The sequence below is a fragment of the Pogona vitticeps genome, chromosome 3, assembly GCF_051106095.1.
Source record: "Pogona vitticeps strain Pit_001003342236 chromosome 3, PviZW2.1, whole genome shotgun sequence".
Lineage (NCBI taxonomy): Eukaryota > Metazoa > Chordata > Lepidosauria > Squamata > Agamidae > Pogona > Pogona vitticeps.
This window is the reverse complement of record NC_135785.1, coordinates 245129017-245146773: the sequence shown is the minus strand read 5'-3', so window position 1 is coordinate 245146773 and position 17757 is coordinate 245129017. Positions and strand designations below refer to the sequence as shown.

Sequence of the window (17757 nt, the reverse complement as noted above, 5' to 3'; positions counted from 1 at the left end):
AAGCTGTGTCTAAAGAATCTTTTATCTACTACTACTCATTGAGATATCATTGAAAATCTCCAAGAAGTTTTCAAGGAGAACTTGATCGCAGTTTGAAAACTCATTTATTAACTTATTTTCATTTTCTCTCCACTTTTCCTCCAAAGAGCTCAAAGTAGCATAAATGGCTGCTTCTCAGTTTTTTTCTCATAACAACTTTGTAAGATAGGTCAGGATAAGAGGGGGTGACTGGCTCAGGATCACTCCATGAACTTTAAATCCAAGTGGGAATTTTAACCTACATCACCGAAGTGCTAGTGCAGCATTCTAACCAGGGCAGTACATTGGACATATTTTGATTTTGTAAAGTGTGTGTGCACCTTGCAGAACTCCCAGATGGGGAATTATGGGATTTGTAGTCCTATCCATTATCCTGTTGTGTAACATGATTCATGATTCTGAATAAGTCTGAACAATTCACTGCTTTTCCTGAAATAGAAACATGATTTCCTGGTGTTCAGCATGCACTTAATTTTTTTTATAGAATGCTAACTGCTTGCAATATGTTTTACAAGGCCACAGTAAGGCTAGCGGAAGACCCCCTTATCTGTGAGATCAATATCCACTGATTCAATTATCCACAGTCTGAAAATATTAAAAATATTAAAAGAAAAATCCCCCCCCCCCCAGTATTTCTAATGATGAAGTTACCAGAATTGGCTGGTAACTGAAAGGAGCCAAAGACCGTGCTATGTATAGCGTTTATTATTATAATAGTATTCTCTATACAGTAATCTGTATTTTTAGCATCTGTGGGGGGGAGCTTGGAACTGATCCCCCATGGATACAGGGCCCTACTGTACTGGTGGTCTTTTTCATGGCTAGTGGTGGCAAAGGTCACTTTAAAACTGCACTACTTCTGTACACTAGTGCAGCTGTACTGAATAGATGAGATGAGAAAGCATTGCCAGGTTGTATTTAGGGGCTGCTGGTTTTTCCTGTGTGTCTTGACAGGGAGCCCTTTTAAAATAACGACACTCCTTTGAACAGAAGCCTGCCTTTTCTTTCTACCACAAACCTATTTTGGCCCACTTCAGTGGACTCAGAATACATCTGATTTAAATGTTGTATTAAACATCATATGATCAATTGGTTAGTGCTGTGACCATGTTTATGGTATTACATTCCCACATATGTTTAGAACCACCCTTGACTTCCTGGAATTAAGATAACCTTTTCCGCTAGGCAGTAGGATAAGACAAATGCTTTGATTAAATTGAAGTTTCAGCTTAAAAGAATTAAGCACATTGCTAAATTTGGTCCTTAAAATAAGTTAGCATGTTACTATCTCCAAAGCTATTCTTAAACTGAAAATGGTGAATAACAAGCATGATAGTTACTATTATTTTGTTCTTTTTTTTTAAGGCGGTACGGCAGTATTTTTTCTGCGGCAGCCATGGCAGCTGAAACGTCAGTTTCTAATTAGGTTGATATATTAAGGCTTGTTTTATGAATTCATGTGAGGAATGATCGTGTTGCATGTGATGCTGCATTCTGGATGTGAAGTTGTAAAATGTGTTCCAGTTGTATTCTGAGCTGTTCTCACACACAGAGAGAAATGAAATAAGACTTTAAAGGCACAAGACTAGCCTTGGTGTGTCTGGTCTTGTCTGATTTAAGTTCTGTTTACAACTGAAGTTTTGCTTTTGAATATACTTTTTTTGGCAACTTCTCATAGTTGTAAGCAAACACTTTAAAATATATTTCATAATGGCTCCAGCAGAGACAGTAGTAAATAACTACGGTGTTTCCCCAAAAATAAGACAGAGTCTTATATTAATTTTTGTTCCAAAAAGTGCATTAGGGCTTATTTTCAGGGAGTGTTTTATTTTACAGTCATGTCATCTTCTTCTGATTGCTGCACAATGCTGCACAATGGTGGAGGGTTGGGTTTCACTTAACTGGCACTTATTTTTGGGATAGGGCTTATATTACAAGCATCCTGAAAAAATCAAACTAGAGCTTATTTTCAGGATAGGTCTTATTTTCAGGGAAACAGGGTTCTGTCTGAGGAATATTATTTCCCTGTCCTTGCTATGAACTCAGGTGTAGTAGCATTTTCCTAAACTTGAATAATTATCCCCTTCTAGTTATTTAAATGTTTTTACTCTTCCTTTCTCCTCAAAGGTGGCTTACATCATTAAAAGACAATATTTAAAGCTAAAAACAGTAAGCATACAAATAATAAAAAAGGTCAAACAGATACCACACTAACAGACAGTAAACAAAAGCAACACTAAAAACACAATTCAGAGCATTAAGACACAACCATCCATTTAAAAACTCCACTTAGGCAGCCAGTCACTCAGGGAAAGGTTGCCTGAAAAGAAAGGTCTTTGCTTGCTTGTGGAAGGACTGCAAAAATGGAGACTTCTAGTACTGCCCATGCAGTAGCTTCTTAGCTGAAGATTGGGAACACTTAGCCTTGCAAGTTAAAACTCCCATCATTCCTCAACATTGACTTGTCAGGTTAGAAAGCGCTCTATACATACAAAATTTCAGATTTTGACATTGCTGCTTTCATCTCTTCCTTTTCATCTCATTTTCTGGGTATGCATTATAGTTTGGGCTGATTGTTTTTTATTGAATCAGCTCCTCTTCGTCATGCATAAGCTTGTAAATTGTACAATTTTTTTTTTAAAAAAAACTCATCTACTTCAGGAAGATAATTTAAGGAGCAAGTGATGTCAAAATAAGGACCTCAGCACCCTGAGCATTTTCCCATGGCTACTGGTATATCACTTTTCTATGTAGATGGTGAAGGGTTTCACTATGTAAACAAATAAACTAATGTCTGTAGTTCTAGAATGGAAAAAATGATGGTATAAAGACTTAACTGTGATTTTTTTTTCTTATTCAGCTAATTCAACAGTGGCCACCTGCTCAAAAATTGGCTCAAGACAAAGGAGAGGATGATGACAATACTGATGGGATCAATCTAGATAAAGCAAAAGAGAGACTACAGGAAGAAGACAAATTTGACAAGGAAGAATATAGGAAGAAAGTTAAAGAAAAACACAGGGTAAGTACATTTTGGTCCCATTTATCAAAATATTAGAAAGGCTGTGGAATAAATGATTTCCACACAGAAACATTTGACTCAGTTGCATTTCTTGTTTAAATATTCTGTTGCTTACTTTTCTGTTCTTTCCATTCATTTTATTTGTTTTAAGTGTTCATAACTTTTCTGCCCACCAGGGCTTCTAATAAATATAAGAGACAACCAATCCTTCAGGTTGGTTGGTGAAGCACTGTATACTGAAACAGTATTAGAATTGTCCACACAATACCTTTAGCAGAGAGTAGGATGGAGTTTGAAGAACCATGACAGCAGAAAGTGTTGGATTATACACCATCAAGAACAATGAGGACAAGAGAGCCCTGTGTAAATGATGCCTCTGGCATGGTCCATTTTATTTGAATGCCTACATTTTGCATAGATGTGATTGAGAACTATCAGTTATATCTATAAAATATTCAAAAATGTCACCACTGTAATATGATTGATTTCAGCTATAATGCATTGCTTTAATGCCAGTACTTTAAACTCCCTTTTTGGCATTTTACAGAAAAATTTAAATTGTTGGCCATAAAAATGGAAAGATTATTTCTGGACCATTTATTCGTCGTAAACTATAGCTAGAAGTCTGATAACCTGACAGAGAGAATAGTTGTAAATGTTACGCTATCGCTTCAATACCCATTGATCACTCTCTGTCTTTTCATTATTGTTATTTATGGTCATGTATATAACTATGAACAGATATTGTTCTCTGTTGATGCAGCACCTAAAAATCTGTAACAGGACATAATCCTGTTCTTGTAGGTATAAGAACAAACAGCCTGTATTTCAGAGAAGCTAAAAGACCATAACTAAAAGTTTGCTCAAGCAAGATGAGGTTCAAAGAAGGGACAGGTGGATTTTTTAAAAAGGGGGTATGGGTAAAATTGATTATTCTGTATGTCATCTTCTTGGTCTTTGTGCAAGTTAGCAGCAGAGTTTGGTAGAGAAACTTTTCTGAATGACAACAATAAAAAATACAAAAACGAAATATACACACACCAAATCTCTGGTCTGAATTGGTTCTTTTATTACCCTTATCAGCAGACAGTTCTGTAGCTGGAAGGGTTGCCTTTGTAATTGATTGCCATGGGACATAAACCTAACACCCTCAAAAGTGCAGCCACTCTATGAAGATTAATTCCTTTGGCTACATTTTTAAAATTCATTTATTGAACATGCATGTCACTTCCTGTTGTTTTAAAAATAATACTAAGCACTTACAAAGGAAGCAAAAACAAATACCACCATTAGTATAAAAAGGAAACAAAATCAACATAAGCTATATAGCCAAGATGGGCTAAACCCTGTTATTAGTTCCTCTAAAGTAGACCCATTGAATTAACTGAGTTTGTTAACAGAATGTCAATGTTTGTGTAAGTTTTTTTCATTCAATGAGTCCTCTATTTAGAATCATGGGACGTGGTGGCGCTGCGGGTTAAACCGCAAAAGCCTCTGTGCTGCAGGGTTGGAAGACCAGCAGTCGTAAGATCAAATCCATTCAACGGAGTGAGCTCCCATCGCTTGTCCCAGCTCCTGCCAACCTAGCAATTAGAAAGCATGTAAAAATGCTAGTAGATAAATAGGTGCCAGCACAATGGGAAGGTAATAGCATTCCATGTCTAGTCACGCTGGCCACGTGACCACGGAAACTGTCTATTCTATGGTTTGGAAATGGGTATGAGCACTGCCTCCTAGAGTCGGACACGGCTGGACTAAATGTCAAAGGGAACCTTTACGTTTACCCATTTAGGATCAACATTTGTCTTTAGCCCATAGTACCTGGATAGCTAAATGGTTAAATATCTCGCTGTGGAGCCAGATGTTGGGAGTTCAGTTCCCCACTGTGCCTCTTACAAGACGAGCCAGACAAGTTGCACAGTCCAAGGACTCCCCCAGAAGAAGGGAATGGTAAAACACTTCTGTGTATTCTCTACCTGGAACACCCTGAAAAAGGTCACCATAAGTCAGAGTTGTCTTGACAGTCTATCACCACCACCTAAATGCACAACAGTAAACAAGTCATGTAAAAACAATTCAAAGCTAAAAGATTAGGAATGCCCTCCACCATTAGACCATTGTGTTCTTGTGCCATTGATAAAACCAAGCCCAAACAATGTCTAACCGAACGTGTCAAACCAGTAATGTGCTATAATTGTCATATGGCTTTCACCATGAAATCCTGAGATGCATCACAGATCCATCAACTTTGGCATAGATGCAGAAGTTGTCCAGAACCAAAATTCTTTAGGATCTGAAAATTGCATCATAGCCATCTCTATGACTTCAAGGTGGACAGTACTCCAAGAGTATTCCTAATCACTTCCTATGTCCCAGTAAAAGGAGCTCAACCTGACAGAAAGCTTGACACAGAGATGGAATTCCTGTAGGCTGCTGCAACCATCATTCTTCAGCTCTTAAGTTTGTTTTGTGCTGAACTAAGAATTGATTTGGATGTAACTGGTAAGGAGTAACACACACCTCCATAATCAGTTGACATCTTCATCTGCACTCAGACTGTTCAGTAAGAGCACCTACAAGCCCAAGAGCTAATGGCAAGACAGCTGTAGTTATGTGAGGGTTCAACATATGGTAACTGAGAAACTATCTATTCTATAGCTACCTCACTTGATCCAGCCTCCATGTTTCTCATGTTCAACCTACATTAGATAATGACAATGGAATGATACTTGTGCCAAATGTGTATTAAAGTAATTAAATAATACACAGATTAGCAAAACAGTAAAATCTAAACATGAAAATTCAGGTGGGATTTCTAGAAAATATTTTCCTTCTGTTTGAAATTGATAGGTGTATGTTAAAATCACAAAGTATATGGCCATCCACAACATGTTGTTTAAGAATTATAGTAGCATTCCAAATTAAGGATCTGTTTGATACTTTTGCCAATACTCTTTTATTACTGCTTCCAGGTACAGTGGTGCCTCACTTAGCGATGTTAATCGCTGCAGCAAAAATCGCTGCTAAGTGATTTCATCGCTAAGCGATTTTAAAAAGCCCATAGAAACACATTAAAACGCATTTAATGCGTTCCTATGGTCTTAAAAACTAACCTTATGCGAAAATTCTCAATTGCGGCGGCCATTTTCGGTGCCTCTAAAGCAAGGCAAAACAGTGAGCGGCCATTTTGTTTACCTGGTGGCCATTTTGGAACTGCCAATCAGCTGGCCGAAAATGGGGGCTTTGCGATGATCACTTCCCTGCGATCATCGCAAAGCGAAATTTCCCCATAGGGGCCATCGCAAAGCGATCGCTCTTGCGATGGCAAAAAGTCCATCGCAAAGCGATTTCATCGCTATACAGAGTGATCTCTATGTGAGGCACCACTGTACTTCCATTTTATGAAGGATAATGTCATTGATTGTATAAAAATAAATACCCCTTCTATCCATTAATAAATGTTCTAGGTTGATACTTTCAAATGTTTCTGTTTCTATTCACAAATTTTGTACCACTAAAATCATTCTTTCAACATAACAGTTAGCTGAAGCCATTTTTAAAACCGAAAATAAATGTCACATTAATGCTTCTTGCACATTTATGCATTATAGCCAGTGTAAGGAGTCTGAAGGATTGACTGATAAAGTGTTTAATAACTGGGTTCTGGCAATAAAACTGGGTTCTTACCAAAACGTAATTTTCAGAGTTCATGAATTTGTCAGTGGACTAGCTCATTGATTTATAATACCCTAATCAGTCACTTCATGCTTCTTCATTACTTCTTACCCTTGAAACTGAATTGCATTACTGCCATTTTCAGAATTTTTAAAAATATTCTTTTTGGCCACTGTTAGAAGAAGATAATGAGGCAAATTATTTTGCCAGTTATTCTGAAATACCTACTAATATGATTTGATTAAGTACAATTAATGGTATATATTATTGACCTTATTACTCTCTAGTACTTGAACTCATATGATGACATTTACTCTGTTTTCATTACTGTGATACTCACAATCTAAGTCTTAACCTGATAAACATAATTTTTCCTCAGACATTCCTATAGTCTGATCCCATCCATTATAGCCTAATTCAGCTGCTAATATTCACATATACTTGCCACGGAAGTCTCTCTCTCTCTCTCTCCCCCCCCCCTCTTTATTTATTTATTTAAAAATGTTTGGCTGCCTCTATTTAGCACAGCAGTGTCGGAAACAAAACTGAAAACGCCCCAGTGTGAAGGCAGAAGGGAAATGGAATATCTATGTAAATTTGAAGGCTGGAATTACTTAACCTTGAAAAGAAGAGTTAATAGGCTTGACTGAGGTACTTAAAATTATGAAGAGCATAATAAAACACAGATCGATCTTGCTTGCTGTACTTTCTGCATTCAAACAAGAGCTTGTTGAAAGTTAATGGCAAGTGCCTTGTATCAAATCAAGGTCAAAATAGTTTTATCCAGCAAGACACTATCTACAGGGAGGTAGCTTTAATTTTTTACAATTGCTGCTCTATGGAACATCCCTAAAATGTTTGCCATCAACAGGAATGAATTAAAAGACATTTAATGCTTAGCATGTTTTAATACCTCAAGTGCTCAAGTTATTTTGAACGCACAGTTATCTCCTTAATCTGTATAATAAACTTGCAAGGTAGGCTGTTTCTCCCCATATTGCAGGTGGTGAGTGAAGACTCAAGGCTGACATATTGAGTGAAGGCTCAAGGCAAGATTCAGACTTGAGACTTTAAAGTCTTAGCTCAAGTTTGGAAATGTTATATTATACACTGTGCTACCACACTTACCATGCCATATTCTTAGGTAAAGGTAAAGGTTCCCCTTGACATTTTAGTCAGTCGTGTTCGACTCTAGGGGGCGGTGCTCATCCCCGTTTCCAAGCCGTAGAGCCAGCGTTTGTCCGAAGTCAGTTTCCGTGGTCACGTGGCCAGCGCGACTAGACACAGAATGCTGTTACTTTCCCACCGAGGTGGTACCTATTTATCTACTCGCATTTTACATACTTTCGAACTGCTAGGTTGGCCATACTCTTGTGTGTGTATTTAGTCGTTTAGTCGTGTCCGACTCTTCGTGACCCCATGGACCAGAGCACGCCAGGCCCTCCTGTCTTCCACTGCCTCCCGGAGTTGTGTCAGGTTCATGTTGGTTGCTTCGCAGACACTGTCCAGCCATCTCATCCTCGGTCGTCCCCTTCTCCTCTTGCCATCACACCGTCCTAACATCAAGGTTTTTTCCAAGGACTCTTTTCTTCTCATGAGATGGCCAAAGTACTGGAGCCTCAGCTTCAGGATCTGTCCTTCCAGTGAGCACTCAGGGTTGATTTCCTTTAGAGTTGATAGGTTTGTTCTCCTTGCAGTCCAGGGGACTCTAAAGAGCCTCCTCCAGCACCACAATTCAAGGCATCAATTCTTTGGCGGTCTGCTTTCTTTATGGTCCAGCTCTCACTTCCATATATAACGACAGGAAAAACCATAGCTTTGAGTATTCGGACTTTTGTTGGCAAGGTGATGTCTCTGCTTTTCAAGATGCTGTCAAGATTTGTCATCGCTTTCCTCCCAAGAAGAAGGCGTCTTTTAATTTCAGGGCTGCTGTCTCCATCTGCAGTGATCATGGAGCCCAGGAAGATAAAATTTGACACTGCCTCCATATCTTCCCCTTCTATTTGCCAGGAGGTGATGGGACCAGTGGCCATGATCTTAGTTTTTTTGATGTTGAGTATCAGACCGTTTTTTGCACTCTCCTCTTTCACGCTCATTACAAGGTTCTTTAATTCCTCCTCACTTTCTGCCATCAGAGTGGTATCATCTGCATATCGGAGGTTGTTGATATTTCTTCCGGCAATCTTAATTCCGGCTTGGGTTTCTTCCAGTCCAGCCTTCCGCATGATGTATTCTGCATATAAGTTAAACAAGCTGGGGGACAATATACAGCCTTGCCGTACTCCTTTCCCAATTTTGAACCACTCAGTTGTTCCATGACCAGTTCTAACTGTTGCTTCCTGTCCCACATATAGGTTTCTCAGGAGACAGATAAAGTGGTCAGGCACTCCCATTTCTTTAAGAACTTGCCATAGTTTGCTGTGGTCCACACAGTCAAAGGCTTTCGCATAGTCAATGAAGCAGAAGTAGATATTTTTCTGGAACTCTCTGGCTTTCTCCATAATCCAGCGCAAGTTAGCAATTTGGTCTCGAGTTCCTCTGCCTCTTCGGAATCCAGCTTGTACTTCTGGGAGTTCTCGGTCCACATACTGCTGAAGCCTACCTTGCAGGATTTTGAGCATAACCTTGCTAGCATGCGAAATGAGTGCAATTGTACGGTAGTTGGAGCATTCTTTGGCACTGCCTTTCTTTGGGATTGGGATGTAGACTGATCTTTTCCAACCCTCTGGCCACTGTTGAGTTTTCCAAACTTGCTGGCATATTGAAAGTAGCACCTTAACAGCATCATCTTTCAAGATTTTAAATAGTTCAACTGGAATGCCATCACCTCCACTGGCCTTGTTGTTAGCCAGGCTTTCTAAGGCCCACTTGACTTCGCTCTCCAGGATGTCTGGCTCAAGGTCAGCAATTACATTGTCTGGGTTGTCCGGGATATCCAAATCTTTCTGATATAATTCCTCTGTGTATTCTTGCCACCTCTTCTTGACGTCTTCTGCTTCTGTTAGGTCCCTCCCATTTTTGTCTTTTATCATGTTCATCTTTGCGCAAAATGTTCCTCTAATATCTCCAATTTTCCTGAACAGATCTCTGGTCTTTCCTTTTCTGTTATCTTCCTCTCTTTCGTTGCATTGTTCATTTAAGAAGGACCGGTGAGTTTTGGGCCCATTTGGGTTTCCCCGTCCCACTTAACGATGTTTCCCCATAGCGAAGGTTAATCGGTTCCGGATTAACCTTGCTATTCGGGGCACCACTGTACATGTACATTGGACTGCTGCAAGAAGATAAGAAAAGACCTGATGGAGAAGACACAATGCTTGTATTTTCTAGCATTGTGTTCACATAGTAGCTAGTCAAATGCTCATATGAAGACCATGAACAGGACATGAGCTCAATAACAGCCTTCTTTTTGTGTTTCTCAGCAACTGCCATGGAGAGGCATGTTACCTCTCATACTACAGTGGGGTCTTGACTTGAGAACTTAATCTGTATTGGAAGGCGATTCTCAAGTCAAAAAGTTCTCAGGTCAAATCTGCATTTCCCATAGGAATGCATTGAAAACCATTTGATCCGTATCTGCTCTTTTCCGTCCATAGAAACTAATGGGAAGCTGCTATTCCGCCTTCGACCACTAGAGGGGGATATTTTGTTTCTTTTTTTCTTAGGTCAAGAAAGGTTCAGGGAAGGCAGGGAAAATACAGTCCAGGCAGTACAGTACCAGGCAGTCTGAAGATTGTCTCCCAATCCACTCTCTAAACGCTGGGAGGAGTGAGGAAGCAGACAGGCACCCTTTTCACTGGCCAACAGTTAACTGAAAGTTCAAATTTTGCACTTTCCCTTCCTTCCACGTGGTTTTTTTTCAGTTCTTAACTCAAATCTAAGTATGTAAGTCAAGTCAATATTTTCCTATGAGAGTGGTTCTTAAGTCAAAATGTTCTTAACTCGAGCCGTTCTTAAGTCAAGACCCCGCTGTAGAAGTAATATTTCCCTAACATGACTAGTAGCCTTATCTTCTCCAAATTTATCTGGTCTACTTTTAAATCCAGCTGTGTTAGTGGTTATTGCTTTATCTTGTGGTAGGGAGTTCCCCAGTTCATGGGTTAACATATCTATAATTCTATACTCCTTAAAGCAGCAGGTACCGCTGTGATATTGATCCTCCTTTTCTGTGCTGATAATGTGTGCAGTACTTTTTCAGTGCACCGCATACAGAAAGTGTAACTTGGTCATAGAGCTCAAATTATACAAGCCAAAGCTTCAAAATTTACTCTTTACCTGGCAGGTGCAGTCAACCCTCGACTAACAAATGTCCCTAGATACGAACTTTTTGATTTACGAATGGCTCTGTTGGCAAAAATTGACATCGACTTGAGAACGGAGCTTGACCTACGAATGAGGTCAAGGCTCCATTCGCAAGTCAGTGTCATTTTTTGCGAATGGAGCCGTTCATAAATGGCTCCCTGCAAAAAGGCAGGGAGGAAGGGTGGGAAATTCGAATTCCCCCCCCCCTTTCTCCCTGCCCTTTTGGCTTTAGAGCTCTCAAAGGGCTTTCCCCCGAAGTTGCAGCAAGCCCTTTGAGAGCTCAGAATGCAAAAAGGCAGGAGAAAGGGTGGGAAATTGGAATTTCCCACCCTTTCCCCCTGCCTTTTTGCCTTTTGAAATGCTGGAACTGATTAATACCGTTCCCATGCATTTCAGTGGGAAATGGTACTTCGACTTAATGAACTTTTCGACATGCGAACATCGTTCCAAAACGGATTAAGTTCGTAAGTCCATTGTATTTGTCTGAGACCCTGCAGAGATTCTGCCAGACAACAAGAACTAGAAGATGAACCTGATTTATATTTTGAGCTAACCCTTCTTGCAGTGTGCTGAAGGCAATGCAAATGGCTCTCTTCCTCCATGTGTTAATATCCTAGCAACTCTGTCCTCACTACAGCATTTGCCCTGCAGTGGGGTAGGGCTGAGAGAGTGATTGACTCAATGAGAGAGTTTCATAGCTCAGTGAGGACTAGAACCGGGATCTCCTGAATTCCACTCCAGTGCTTTAACCATTCAGGGACACTGTCTCACATCAGGCAGTTTTCTGTGTTCCTTTTGTCTTAGTGTAGGGCTGCCACTGCCTCAGATATGTGGTAATCTTTCCCCTAAAACCCTTTTAGCCCCGCAGACTGGCTGGGGAAGGCGGGACACCCTCTGTGCTAGTGCACATGTGCAAAGGGTGGCGCAGCACTCGTGCAGGCGTGCGTACACTCACCCACATGCACAAATGGGCTGTGCGGGGGGAGTGTGTATGGGGGTGGGGAGGTCTCTCCGCGGCCCGGTCTGGCTCAGCCCATGGACTGGCACCGGGCCGCGGTCCAGGGGTTGGGGACCTCTGCCCTTAAACACCTAGAATACACCAATAAATCCAGAAGACAATCCAGAAAGCACCTGAGTAAAGGAGAGATTGAAGTGCAAGACGTCAGATTGCCTGGCTTCCCTCAGATTTGTAGGGAAATTGTTCCCACTTTTATGGGAACTCCTCAAAAATGTTTATAGATTTCTGTCATTCCCGAGACAGACATAGACCTTTCTCTTCATGCCGGCTTTCCTTTAAATGACTGGTTGACCAAGGGGATTATTTAAAGGGATTATTTTATTCTGTGTTTTTTTAAACTTGTGTTTTAAGTATTGCTCTTATTATGAGTTCAAATGTATCTGTTCCGTGCTTTATAAACATTGTAATAATTTATTATTTAACATTTAACTTTGTTTTTTTTAATGCTGTAAGCAACCTTGGATCTTTTAGGAGAAATGTGGCATATAAATATTGTAAATAAATAGATGACCATTTGAATGTCCAGTAATATGTGCCTCCAGTTTTCATCTAAGAAAACAATGATGACTTGTCATTTTATATATTAATAATCTGAAATAGCAATACAGACAATGGATGTCATAAAATGTAACCTTTTAAGAGCTTGCCAGGCCTATGAAGTTTCAGATAAATGGAAGATAAGCCCAGAGTGTTATAAAATGTGACAAAGGCATGGCTTTGTCTCATTGACCCATCTGACTTTGCCTAATGTGTACAGAATGACCAGAGCCCAACTTTCAAGGCTACTGTTCAGAATTACAATGAATAGAAAAACCTCCATCAGAATTGTCAAGATGTCCTCTTTTGCAACAATGAATGGACAGTTACAATTTCCATCTCCTCATGCACATACAGTATTCATACTCTTGCCTATAATACCACTGTCTATGGGTGTCTTTCCTCCTGTCATTTAAGATTTGTGTTTTTTTCCTAATGTTCCCCCCTTTTTGACAGTGTTCCAGATGTGACATGTTGGCAGGCATATTAAAACACTTAGGAAGTACTGTATGTCTTCAGAGATATTGACTGTCAAATGTCTGGAGTGCTGCCTGAACCTCACTTGCCGGTAGAATTCTGACATTATGATAAATGTGCCTATCTACTACAGTCTTTCTGTGAATAAATCTTTTTAAAAAATTATTTAGAAAGAGACTTTAACGGTTTCACTTACCCCCTATTTTTAACTCTTTTATCACAAGAAAGTTAAACACATTGTAAAACTAATATTGTTTTCCCACCCATCTTAATTCAACCTGTAGGATTTTTATTCCAGCCCTTTCCTCCTCAATGGCAAGTATGGGCTTACAAATATCCTCAGGCAAATAGTAAGGTCATGTATTAATTATGATTAGGAAATTACATTTTCCTGTTCAAACACACCAAAATTTAATATGTGCATATGAAAGAACATTTATTTTGAAAAATGAAATGGATGGGTGATTAATTTTAAGGAGAGAAGGTCCACCATCACATTACCAATTTGCCTTTAGGCCACAGTTTTTACATACAATGAAATGATTTTTTTTGTTATTCAGTTCTCATGTAAGTTGATAAAGAATGAGTTACGTAATGTCTGGAAGTCACTCCAGAGAATACTGCTGCATTGTTCAGACAAAGTAATGCTAAGATGAAGGATGAGTGTGGAATGAGTAATTTGCTTTCCATGTACCACTGTGATGCATGGTTCCCATCTCCGTATCTGCTAGTTTGAATCTATGCCGCTGTTGCTTTGGCTTAAGAGAATGTTGTCTTTGCGCATATTGTGAGGGACCATGTCATAGAATCATTGAGCTGGAAGGGGCTTACAAGGCCATTGATTCCAACCCCCTGTTCAACACAGGAATATATATCAAGTATATTTGATAGATGGCTGTCCAATTTTCTCCTGAATGCCTCCAGCATTGGAGTGCTCAACATTTCCCAAGAAAATTGGTTCCATTGCCATATGGCTCTAACAATTAGGAAGTTTTTACTGGTATTCAGCTCAAATCTGGCTTCCTGTAACTTGACCCCATCATTATATGTCCTTCATTCTGAGATGATCAAGAATGTGTGACAACCTTTCAGGTATTTGAAGAACACTATCATATCTCCCCCAGTCTTATTTTTTCAAGGCTAAACATGCCCAGTTCTTTCAGTCTTTTCTTATAGGGCTGGTTTCTAGTTTCCTGATCATCCTTGTTGCCCTCCTCTGAACTTGTTTCAGTTTGTCGGCATCCTTCATGTGCAGTGTCTGGAACTGGACACAGTACTCAAGATGAGGCCTAACCAGTGCCAAACAGAAGAGGACTCATTTTATGGGATTTGGGGACTCTTCTGCTGTTAATGCATCCTAAAATAGCATTTGCCTTATTTGCAGCCACATCACATTGTTGCTAGATATTCAGCTTTAGCTCCACAACAATTTCTCTCACTCACAGTAGAACTGAGCCAACTATCCCATATCTGTGTTTTTGTTGAAGAATCTGGGCTTAAACTACACAATCTGAAGCTAGAATGAAGCCAAGTGGAGCTGTGTGCTACGTCAGTGCAGCATATGCTACCAGAAGTTGGATTTCTGTCATTTGCCCCTGTTTTGACTCCGTCTCAGAACTCATCTCCAAGATGGCATTGCTACAAATTCACCTATCAGTAATGTTTTCCCTTCTTACTTGGTCTTTCAGTTAAATGCCAGCAAAGTCTTCCAAAGTGGTTGATTCCAGTTCCTGTTTCCTAAATGTCCAATCATCTCCATTTGGAATGGCCATTGGTCAACGAGGATAGGGATTAAAGTCCAAGAACATGGAGAGACCTAAGATGTCATAGGGAAATGCTTAATCATACTGTTAAATACTGTCGTATGGATATAATTAGTAGATATATTTAGCTGTACTTTCTTCATTTTGAGTCAGGTGATTTCTTCCATGCATTGATGGGTAGGAAACATCTTCTGATCTTGGTGACCACAAGTGGTGCCCTCCTAAGAGAGATCCATCTGGCATCCTGATTAGTACCAGTTAGACATCAGACTGAGACTTTCATATTCCCACCAGGCATACAATCCTAGTTGTGTGTTTAATTTTACTTGTTATTCCTTAAGTTTTATTGTTGTCTTTTTACGTTTTTCTTCACTGATGCAAACCAAGCTAGCATGGTGTAGTGTGGGACTAGAACTCAGGACCCATGAAAGAAGACATCCCCTTTTAGCCATAAAACACACATGCTGACTTAGGGCTAGCTATCATCTCTCAGCCTGTTCTGCACTGTCCTTAGTCTTGTTAAAGCTCATTGAGTCTTGGGGGACACAGAAAAGGTCTACAGCTGCTTTCCTGACTAGTATGCCAGCCAAAATGTTTGTGGACGGTTTGGGACCTCGATACCTGGCAGATCGTCTTCTCCCACCCAGGTCTACTCGAAGCACCCGACAAAGCCAGCACGGACGGCTGAGGGGCCTTACGCCAAGAGAGGCCCAGAAAGAAGGAACAAGAAACCAGGCCTTCTCGGCAGTGGCCCCTCGGCTGTGGAATAATCTACCAATGGAAATTTGCCTGGCTCCCTCGCTGGGTGTTTTTAAAAGCCATTTAAAAACTTGGCTCTTTAGGCAGGTCTTCCCTCCAGTCAATTAACTGTTTCATTTATTTAATTTCCCATCTTGATAATGCATATATCTACTAGTTAGTTGCTTGTATTATTAAGTTTTAATAATTATATTATTTTATTGTATTTTATCATTTTTTTGTAAGCCGCCCCGAGTAGACTTTGTCTATAGGGGTGGGGTATAAATCTAAATAAAAGTAAAGTTTGTCTGATTTAGCATTAAGTGTTCTTCCATTTCAAGAAAAGAAAATTACTTTATGGTACTTGGTCACTTTTACACGTATGTCACTGGAGAAACCATTTACCAGTTTACGTTTTAAAACTATGGCCTTAACATACCTTCAACGCATATTTTGAGCAGTGCTTCTGTCCCTGCAATCAGAGACAAATGGAGGATTGTAAACATTATGGCCTATATTGTCCCTTTTATGAGGTAGCAAGTGGGAGAAGTTGGGCCAGATTATTGATAACTTCACTGGTTCAGAAGTGGATTCCATTAACCACTTGTCAGTGAAAGCATTTCCTTATCATCTGGGCATTTTTAGTGCTTGCAAGCGATTTGTTTTTAAAGATTTTTTTATTTTTTTTTTCAGTATAGTACAATATAACATTATATACAAAAAACTTCCAGAAAAATCAGAAAAAAACCAAACAAATCAAAGCAATCAACATATATTATTGAACTGAGTTTCATTTCAGTTTCTCTTTGTGTCCCCTATATGCTTTTTTGCCATATAGCTGTACAGAAAGTCTTGTCACTTTTTTTTTTCATATTATTGTTATAAGTCTTCTTTCTGAGCAATTCATAAAATCTGTAAAAAGATACCATGGCTCGAATAAATCATCTTTATGTGAAGATCATCTTGTCATTTTTCTTTAAAATCACATTTTTTCACAGTTTCCATGTATGTGTTGACATCTTTAGAGTTTTCTAGTTCTGCTAGCATGAATTATTAAATGTTTACACAATAGATTTTCAGTTGTATTGATGAATAAAAAGAACAATATGAGCATCATATTCAGTTTTTTGGGGGGCTGTCATACATTGTATTTAATTAAGGATAGTTTCCCAGTGTTTTGTCATCTTGGGGCATTTCAGCCCTTGTACTTACCTCCAACACAGTGGTAATAAGATCATCTTGTATTTTGACATATTTACTGGGCTTAGATGCCACCTTATGTGTTTTTTGAGTGTTTTTTTCTGTGAATTTAACAGAAATTGATTTAAATGGAGGGAATGACCGTATTTTGTTCCATTTGGCTAACGTAACTAAATTTTAATCATTAATTTCTGTAACTTGTAACAACTTGTGATTACGATTGTAAACTTAAGACTACCATTACCCTCTAGTATGTTTTAATTGCTTTGTTCCTGCTTCTTTACTATAGTTATGTGGATATTTTGGACAGTGTTCCTTCCTATATCTTTGGAAACATCCTATGAATGGGATACGACCATGAGCAGCCACGTTTCAGTGGCACGTTAGCTTTACTTTTGGTAAATCCCCTATTTGATGCAACCATTGCTTTTTGGTTTTGGTGCCCTACTCCTGTACAGATGGACTGTTAGACTTGTGTGAGTTTTGATTGGGTAGCAGGGAGAGGAAATGTCACAGATGGAACTTGTGGTGGAAGGATAAACTTAGTCAAGCAATTGGCAGAGGGAATTTGCCATTTTATCTTGTGACACTGTTGCATAGTTACAATGTGCATATAATTTCCAAAAACTGAATTACATACATGTTTGTTTTCTGGGATTTTTTTTCCTATTAAAAGTATGCAGTAGAAATAACTAGCCGAGCTGCATATGAAGAGAAGTTGGCATGCTTAGCAGTGTCACAAAATGAAAAACAGCGCTTCCCTTAAAGTATGGTGGTTCAATTGTCTGGGCTTAACAAATAATTTGATTTTAACCATTGGTTCCTTCCATGCAGAAGATTTACGGTGTAGCAAAAGCTAGCGATAAAATCTTGTGTTCCTTGTGTGAAATATAGACCTGCAGTGTTTAAGAAAGCACTGTCTCTTGAATAGCTTGTAATGGTTCAGTGAGATCTGGAGACTAGAAGGTGTGTGAGATAAAAGCCTGGTC

General features: G+C 39.3%; 1 protein-coding gene across 1 annotated transcript in view; it reads left to right on the top strand.

Annotated features, from left to right (window-relative positions):
• Positions 1-17757, top strand: part of DDX10 (DEAD-box helicase 10) — a 211789-nt gene that overhangs the window by 125883 nt on the left and 68149 nt on the right. The window contains exon 15 of the mRNA XM_020803162.3: positions 2900-3061. Coding sequence (XP_020658821.3) covers positions 2900-3061 — 162 coding nt within the window. The remainder of the gene's footprint in view (positions 1-2899; positions 3062-17757) is intronic.